This window comes from Cheilinus undulatus, linkage group 8 (genome assembly GCF_018320785.1).
Source record: "Cheilinus undulatus linkage group 8, ASM1832078v1, whole genome shotgun sequence".
In the NCBI taxonomy this organism is placed as follows: domain Eukaryota; kingdom Metazoa; phylum Chordata; class Actinopteri; order Labriformes; family Labridae; genus Cheilinus; species Cheilinus undulatus.
Window position 1 is genome coordinate 53,148,904 of NC_054872.1, and position 9,141 is coordinate 53,158,044.

Genomic DNA, 9,141 nt, shown 5'->3' on the forward strand with positions numbered 1-9,141 from the left:
AGAGAGATTGACCAGAATCGTTATCATTAGCACCCCCTGGTGGTTCAAACCCACCTTCAGCTCCCTTCACTTCATCATGGAGTTGCTGTGATTCATTAACTGAATTGTTCTGTACAAAGGCAGCAGACTGGACAATATCAGCATCAGGTGAATGAGGAACTACAGGGTAATTGTTCACATCAAGACTGCTGGGTAATGGAAGATCAAGGGAAGGTGCTCCCTCCTGTTTATCAAACTGTGGATCATCTTGATTCTGGGGTTGATTTGTGCTCTGCCCCATGAGCAATACACTGATGTGTTCCAACAGTTCTTGTCGTTTCTTACCTTGTTTCTCAAACTCCTCCATTTTGCTTTTGAGGAATTCCAATTCATTTATTTCCTCCTTTTCTGTTTCCTTTAAGGTTTCCACCATATTTGACAAAGATTCCTTCTCCTTGTGTAGTGTAGTGATGGCTTTTCCTGTTTTATTGGATTGAATTTCCTCTTCAAACCCATAACGCTTTGGTTTATGCCTTCTTCTTCTAGGAAAGGTCCTCTGAAGTGCAAAATCAGTTTCATTGTCAGCATGCTGCTTGTTCCTCACATCCTCTTGAGTGTCCATTGTCTGAACTTAAGTGATCAGCATCCGGCTCGAAGGACCATATTAAAACTTGTTATTGGTTCTTATTATAGGAGCTGACCACCTTAGTTTTCTCAAATTAAAGAGTCAGTAACAAGTGGAACACTTTTGAGTTTTATTGTCCATCCAGACCATGGTATCTGTGTTAACAAACAATTAAAGTAATAGATTAACATAAATTGGAATAATCAAGTATCAATTGATATAAATTAACATAAAATGGTAAAGAAAATACAACAAAACAAGGTAACAATCTTACTTTCTTAAGGACGCATGGCTGGGACAGTGGATTGAAGTCAGAGACCTCTGCTCTGACTGTGCTGAGCTTTGATTCTAGCTGCAGGCACACCTGTGTGGCTGTCACACCTGCCAGCAATTATTACTATTGCCCCTTTCAGAGCTGTATCACTCTCGGCCACCAGATGCCGCCATTTTGACAGCATGGGAAATTCATAACAATGTCCTTCAATCATGTTTCTGGTTACTGAGTGGCATGTTCCTCCTCCAGCAGAGGGCGCTGTTAGCTTCAATATAAGGCTGTTAAACTCAGTAGAAGAGTCCAGATTACAGACACGACATGAGACATCTGTTCAAGTTAGAAAAATGTTCATGAACCTTCTCCATGATCAGACAAATAACAGTGGAGCAGAGTAAACATGGAGGCAGTTAAACAGGGCCCCTAAAAACCCAGAGACTGGACCCTGATAAACCCAGAGACTGGACCCTGATAAACCCAGAGACTGGACCCTGATAAACCCAGAGACTGGACCCTGATAAACCCAGAGACTGGACCCTGATAAACCCAGAGACTGGACCCTGATAGACCCAGAGACTGGACCCTGATAAACCCAGAGACTGGACCCTGATAAACCCAGAGACTGGACCCTGATAAACCCAGAGACTGGACCCTGATAAACCCAGGCTTTGACTTGACTGTGTTTAAAACATAAAATCATTGAGTTTTAATTTCTGTTCAGTTTTTGTTTTCTTTTGTTTTTCAGTCCCATAACTTTGTTTTAATTCCAGTGACATTACTGCAGCACACATGTTCTTCCAGCCCAGGTCGTCCTGATTAAAGGATGTTTAGAGCCTGACTGTGAACCACAGGGTCGATGTTTGACAACTCATTGAGTTTTAATTTCTGTTCAGTTTTTGTTTTCTTTTGTTTTTCAGTCCCATAACTTTGTTTTAATTCCAGTGACATTACTGCAGCACACATGTTCTTCCAGCCCAGGTCGTCCTGATTAAAGGATGTTTAGAGCCTGACTGTGAACCACAGGGTCGATGTTTGACAAGCTTTAAAGAGAAAACGTCCAGGAGAGACTTAATAGTTAGGAATAGCTGATTTTATGGTCATTTGAATGTCTTTAAAGTCAGATTCTTCAAAGATGTTGTTTTAACAGGATCCATCAGGTGTAACACCTGCTTGGCTCCTCCTCCAACATGGCGTCAGGTGAGTCTCCTCCAGGTGAGAAGGTGGAGAAGAGGAGGAGGAAAGAGGAGAGGAGGAAGGAGGTTCAGGAGGAGGACATCGAGAAGCTGACATCAGCAGGTCACAGAGCTCTGCAGCTATAGCCAGCCAAAAAATGGAGGTATATTGGATTTGGGGCGGAGCTAGTGGACTTCCTTTTGGGATTTTGGCATGGGTCAAAATGACTTTTTTGTAGCTCTGATGATGATCCATAAGCACAGCGACAATCATAGGCCTAGGATGAACGATTGATTTTTGGTGAATTTTTTTGTGACAACCCATAAAACAGTCATGAAAAATTAAGGGTGTAAATCTTCACCTGGCAGAAGGGGGCGCTGTGAGAAAGTGATGTAATTGATGCATGGTTGTATTCAGGACCAGTGTGTGATTATCCATGTGACGTTTGGTGATGATTGACATAAGCACTAAAAGGTTATAAGGCCTTGTCGTGTAACTTTGACTGTAAAATCACATCAAAAATAAGGCAAAATCGGGCCCCTATTACGGCCCTGCCTACTGGTGAAAACTCCTGCAGAGCTCAACTTTAGATCTCCAGGTAGTCTAGTTTATGCAAAAAAATTCTGGAGTCCATCAGATGAAAGGCCTAGGACGAGTTTGTTCAAATGTGAAATGTGCGGTTTTCCAAAAACGCCAAAATTTGACAAAAAATGGTTTGTAGTGCGTTTCCTGTACATTTTAGAGGATGGCCATAATGTAATTTTTTGTTTGTCTCATCAGGATACATATGCGTACCAATTTTGGTGTGTGTAGGTGTTACCCACGGCCCTAACTCACTTTTGCCCCGCCCAGTTGCCAGTGCTGGATGGATTTGCACGGTTCCACCAAAAGTGTGGTGTTTCACGTTGCACATTTTGTATTATTTTGTTAACTTCCGGTTTCCGGAGTCACTACTGCTGGCTGCTAACCTGACTTTGTGTTCCCTGAGGCATTCTCCCCTCCCCCCGGGTGCTGTGGAGAGATCACACCTGCAGCGAGTTCTCATCAGGAGGGACTACTTAAGATCAGCTGCAGCTCTCCACCAGCGCCTGAGTTTTGACTACCTTCCCTCGCGGTAAACCTTTGCTCCAGGCTCACACGCTCTCTCGAGATACCCTCAGAGAAGTCTTCAGAATTTATTATTGGACCTTTGAGAAATTTCCAGTGCTTGTGTTTTGTGGACTGTTTCTAACGTGCCTCCTCCTTTCTTTTCCAGTGCCTCACTCCCCGCTCACTGCAGCCAGCTCCAGCACTCTCTTCCCCCCGGACTCTTGGACTCACATTCCCTGATTATTGACCTGTGCTAATAAAACTGTTAAAACTGCTTCTCCGCCTCCGCATCCTGGGTTCTACATCACCATACACACAACAGAAAACTCAGGCCAGAAATGGACCCAGCGGACCTGGACTCAATCAAGACTGCAATATCTCACCAAGGACAACGCCTCGGACAACATGAGACAATGCTAAAAGGTATCCTACAATCACTACAATCCCTCAGCACCCAGGTCTCCAGTATCTCCGACCAATTACTCACTGCCAATCAGCCTCAGTCCTCACCACCAGAGCCTACACCTGTTAGCAATCAGCCACCCTTAGCAGATCCCACACCTTCCCCCCCTCTCCACCTCCTTAGAGAACCTCAGGTCCCCCATCCAGATGTCTTTTCAGGAGAGATAGGCAAAGCTCGAGGATTTTTGTTACGTTGCTCTTTGGTATTTGATCAGCAGCCCCTTAGTTATCCCACAGACAGGGCTAAGATAGCGTTTGTGATAAATTTGTTACGTGGTCAAGCCTCCCGTTGGGCCACCGCTATTTGGGAGCGGGAGTCCCCTTTGTTAGCGTCTTTTTCTGTGTTTTCCAGTGAGTTGTGTCGCATATTTGATCACCCCCTCCAGGGCCAAGAAGCAGCCAAGCGTTTATTTTCCCTTTCACAAGGTTCTAGATCTGTGGCAGAATTTTCCATAGACTTTCGCATCACGGCTTCTGAGAGCGGGTGGGGGGAAACTGAACTTAAGGGGATTTTCCTTAGAAGTTTGTCAGAGGAGTTAAAGGACGAACTAGCTTCTAGAGATGAACCTGATTCCCTTGAGGGCCTCATTTCTCTAGCTATACGCATTGATAATCGGTTGAGGGAGAGACACAGAGAGAAGAGCCAGGCCAAAGGCCTTAGATCACGGACCTTGGCTCCCCCTTTTGGTCAGACAGTTTTCCAACCTCCTGTCACACCTAGACCACCTGTAGAGTCCCCCTCGTCCTCCCAGGAAGAACCCATGCAACTTGGTAGAGCCCGTTTAACCCCCAGTGAGCGCCAGAGGAGATTTAATCTCAAACTTTGCATTTATTGTGGTCAAGCTGGTCATTTTCTCGCCTCCTGTCCGGAACTGTTAAAAGACAGGGCTCACTCGTGAACCAGGGCACACGAGTGAGCCAGACCAATTCCCTTCCTGGCCCTCCCCTACGTTTAGCTGTCCCAGCTAGCTTAGTGTGGGAACACGACTCCGTGCCCATTCAGGCTCTCATAGATTCAGGGGCCGACGACAACTTTATTCAAGACAGCCTCGCGCAACAACTCCACCTTCCCTTAGAGCCCTTAACCACCCCCAAGACTGTCACGGCCCTTGACGGTAGACTCATCGCTAAGGTTACTCATCGCACTGTTCCCATCACATTAATCATCTCTGGTAATCATCGCGAAAGCCTCCAGCCTTTTGTTATCCCTTCCCCTCACGCACCGGTGGTGTTAGGTCTCCCCTGGTTACAGCTCCATAACCCCCAAATCAATTGGAAAACTGCTACCATCTCTAACTGGAGCATTCATTGTCACTCCCACTGTTTACGTTCCGCCAATCCTCCTGTTCACCGCCCCTCAGTCACTCCCTCGCCTCCGGATTTAACTAACGTTCCCTCTGAGTACCACGATCTCGCTCCCGTCTTTAGCAAAGAGTTAGCAGTCTCTCTCCCTCCGCACCGCCCGTACGACTGTGCGATTGATTTAATCCCTGGCGCCTCCCTGCCTAGTAGCCGCCTTTACAACCTCTCCGTCCCCGAGAAGGAGGCCATGGAGGCGTACATTCATGACTCGTTAGCCTCCGGTCTCATTCGTCCCTCCTCATCTCCACTAGGGGCAGGATTCTTCTTTGTTAAAAAGAAAGACACTACACTCCGCCCGTGCATTGATTTCAGGGGACTTAATGATATCACCATTAAGAACAAGTATCCTCTCCCCTTAATCGATCCCTCTTTTGAGCCCCTGTGTTCAGCCAAGGTGTTCTCCAAACTTGATCTCAGGAACGCTTACCACCTTGTCAGGATCAGAGAGGGGGACGAGTGGAAGACAGCTTTTAAGACTCCTATGGGTCACTTCGAGTATTTAGTAATGCCTTTTGGTCTTACGAACGCCCCAGCAGTCTTCCAGGCCCTAATTAACGACGTGCTCAGAGACATGCTTAATAGATTTGTGTTTGTCTATTTGGATGATATCCTCATCTTTTCCCACTCCCTTGAACAGCACCAGCAACACGTTCGCCTAGTTCTCCAGAGACTGTTAGAGAACAGACTATACGTGAAACCTGAAAAGTGTGAGTTCCACTCTGACTCAGTCAGCTTCCTAGGGTTCATCCTCGCTCAGGGCCAGTTACAGCCAGATCCCGCAAAAATCAAGGCAGTGACAGATTGGCCCATCCCTACTAACCGCAAGGAGCTTCAGAGGTTTCTGGGCTTCGCCAATTTTTACAGGAGGTTTATTCGTGATTATAGCAGGGTAGCAGCCCCTCTCACTAGGCTCACCTCCCCTAACTCCCCCTACCGGTGGTCTCCAGAGGCGGCAGCAGCGTTTACACGGCTCAAGACTCTTTTTACCTCTGCACCTGTTCTCAAACATCCTGACTCGTCCCTTCAGTTTGTTGTGGAGGTGGACGCATCCGAGACAGGTGCAGGAGCCGTGTTGTCCCAGAGAGACCCAGAGACTCAAAAGCTGCATCCCTGCGCCTTTTTCTCTCGCCGTCTGTCCCCTGCTGAAAGGAATTACGACGTGGGAAACAGAGAGTTGCTGGCTGTAGTGTGGGCTCTTCAGGAGTGGAGGCACTGGTTGGAGGGCACGAAACACCCCTTCATTATCTGGACCGACCACAAGAACCTCGCCTATCTCCGTTCTGCACGACGCCTCAACTCTCGTCAGGCCCGGTGGGCCTTGTTCCTCAGCAGGTTTCACTTCACCCTTTCGTACCGCCCTGGTTCCCGGAACACCAAGCCAGATGCCCTATCTCGTGTGGAGTCCCCTTCTCGTGATGTTCCCGAACCAGATCGGATTCTTTCCCCTGACTGTATCGTTGGTGCTGCTGTTTGGGAGATCGAGCAGACCATCCGAGACGCTCAGAGACTCCAGCCCGACCCTGGTACCGGACCTCCTAACCGCCTCTTCGTCCCGGACTCGGTCCGCTCTCCTGTGCTCCAGTGGGCCCACTCCTCCAAACTCACCTGCCATCCAGGGTTTCAGAGGACCCTTGGCTTCCTCCAGCAGAGCTTCTGGTGGCCTGGCATGACCAAGGACACCCGTGAGTTTGTGGCTGCCTGCTCAGTCTGTGCCCGGGGTAAATCATCCCATCAACCTCCAGCTGGCTTGTTGCGCCCCCTATCCACCCCCAGTCGGCCCTGGTCCCACATCGCCTTGGACTTTGTTACTGGCTTACCTCCTTCAGATGGAAATACAGTCATCCTCACCATAATCGACCGGTTCTCTAAGAGCGTCCATTATATCCCTCTCCCCAAACTCCCCACTGCCCTGGAAACAGCTCATCTATTGGTTCTTCACGTCGTCAGACTCCATGGTATCCCCTGTGACCTCGTTTCAGACCGAGGACCCCAGTTTGTTTCACGAGTTTGGAAGGAGTTTTGTAAGGAGCTCGGCGCAACAGTCAGTCTGTCCTCAGGTTATCACCCCCAGAGCAACGGCCAGACTGAGCGGGCCAATCAGAGCCTGGAGGCGGCCCTGCGCTGCGTGACCGCTCATCACCCGGTCACCTGGAGCTCACATCTCCCCTGGGTCGAGTATGCACACAACTCCCTCACCTGCGCCGCTACTGGTATGTCCCCGTTCATGTGCTGCTTTGGGTACCAGCCCCCCTGTTTCCAGAGCAGGAAGCCTCCGTGTCCGTCCAGTCTGTGCAGGAGCATCTGAGGCGCGTAAGAGAGGTCTGGAGGACGGCACGAGCAGTGCTCTCACGCACGGCTGAGCGCAACAAACGACTGGCTGACGCTCACCGTAACCCCGCCCCTGAATATCGCCCGGGTCAGAAAGTCTGGCTCTCCTCCAAGGATTTACCCCTCGAGACTGAATCCCGGAAATTAACTCCTCGCTTCGTGGGCCCCTTCGAAATCACCAAGGTCATCAACCCCTCCGCCGTCCAGCTCAAGCTCCCTGAGGCTATGAAGATCCACCCCACATTTCACGTGTCCCTGCTGAAACCAGTCGCGTCCAGTGATCTGAGCCCTCCAGCCGTCACCCCTCCGCCCCCCCGAATCATCGACAATCATCCGGCTTTCACCGTGTCTAAGATCCTGGACGTGCGACCACGGGGTCGCGGATACCAGTTTCTGGTGGACTGGGAGGGGTACGGTCCAGAAGAGAGGTCATGGATCTCCAGGAGCCTGATCCTGGACCACAGCCTCCTAGATGACTTTTACAGGGAGCATCCGGACAAGCCCGGCAGGACGCCAGGAGGCGTCCATTGAGAGGGGGGTACTGTGGTGTTTCACGTTGCACATTTTGTATTATTTTGTTAACTTCCGGTTTCCGGAGTCACTACTGCTGGCTGCTAACCTGACTTTGTGTTCCCTGAGGCATTCTCCCCTCCCCCCGGGTGCTGTGGAGAGATCACACCTGCAGCGAGGTCTCATCAGGAGGGACTACTTAAGATCAGCTGCAGCTCTCCACCAGCGCCTGAGTTTTGACTACCTTCCCTCGCGGTAAACCTTTGCTCCAGGCTCACACGCTCTCTCGAGATACCCTCAGAGAAGTCTTCAGAATTTATTATTGGACCTTTGAGAAATTTCCAGTGCTTGTGTTTTGTGGACTGTTTTTAACGTGCCTCCTCCTTTCTTTTCCAGTGCCTCACTCCCCGCTCACTGCAGCCAGCTCCAGCACTCTCTTCCCCCCGGACTCTTGGACTCACATTCCCTGATTATTGACCTGTGCTAATAAAACTGTTAAAACTGCTTCTCCGCCTCCGCATCCTGGGTTCTACATCACCATACACACAACAAAAAGGTTGTTATAGTTCGCAGGGGAATGTTTTGGGTGAAGTCTGGTGAGTTTCTGAGCATGTTAAGGCCCCCAAATTAGCGATTTCCCAGTCAGGAAAAGAATAATAATAGGGTCCTCGCACCGAGGTCGGTGCTCGGGGGGGGGGGTGGTTTTTTATCTGTCCTTGGTTTGTCAAACATTAGCCAAGTGGACGTATTGGTCCTTAATGACGTTAAAGGGTGGTAAACTAAAGTGATGTCTGAGGGTTCAAATAGATGCAGATCTTCCAGTAAAGGTCCAGGGAGGACGTCCGGTCTAAGCCCCTCAAAGATGCCACACAACGCCACACAACAGAATCAGATAATCCCGTTCCCTCCTCCCCCCTGCTCTGTGCTGAAATCAGCCGTTCTCAGATTTTCCCCTCATGATGACGTGTGGGGAGTTAGCTCCGCCCCCAGGTTCGATCGGCCCTCCCTGATCTCCTGATCCTCCCCTCAGCTGATAGGAGGTTCAGGAGACCCACATCCATTTCCGGAGAGGGGCGTGGTCAGGGGCGGAGTCAGAGCCACAGACACAGAAACAGCTGGTTCTGAGCAGGGCTGAAACAGAGGGGTTTTTAGACATGCAGAAATCCAATACTGGAGGTTTTTCAGCAACAAACTTCACAGGCATGTTTTAGGGACTCTGACAGCGATATAAACTTGTCTTAAAAGGGTCAAATATGTGACCTTTAAATGTTAATGTAGATCATTTTATTACCCAAAGAGGAAACATCTGTCAAGGTTCAAGATCTGGTCATGCACACACAGC

The 9,141-nt window shown here is 49.3% G+C and overlaps 1 protein-coding gene across 1 annotated transcript; it reads left to right on the forward strand.

Moving 5' to 3' along the window:
• Positions 1 to 7,202: 7,202 nt before the first annotated feature.
• Positions 7,203 to 7,820, forward strand: LOC121514208 (the record flags this gene model as incomplete). The annotated part of the gene is made up of 1 exon (XM_041794308.1): positions 7,203 to 7,820. A coding segment is annotated over one exon (618 nt), but the record flags the coding sequence as incomplete, so codon positions are not given.
• Between the last annotated feature and the right edge of the window lie 1,321 nt (positions 7,821 to 9,141).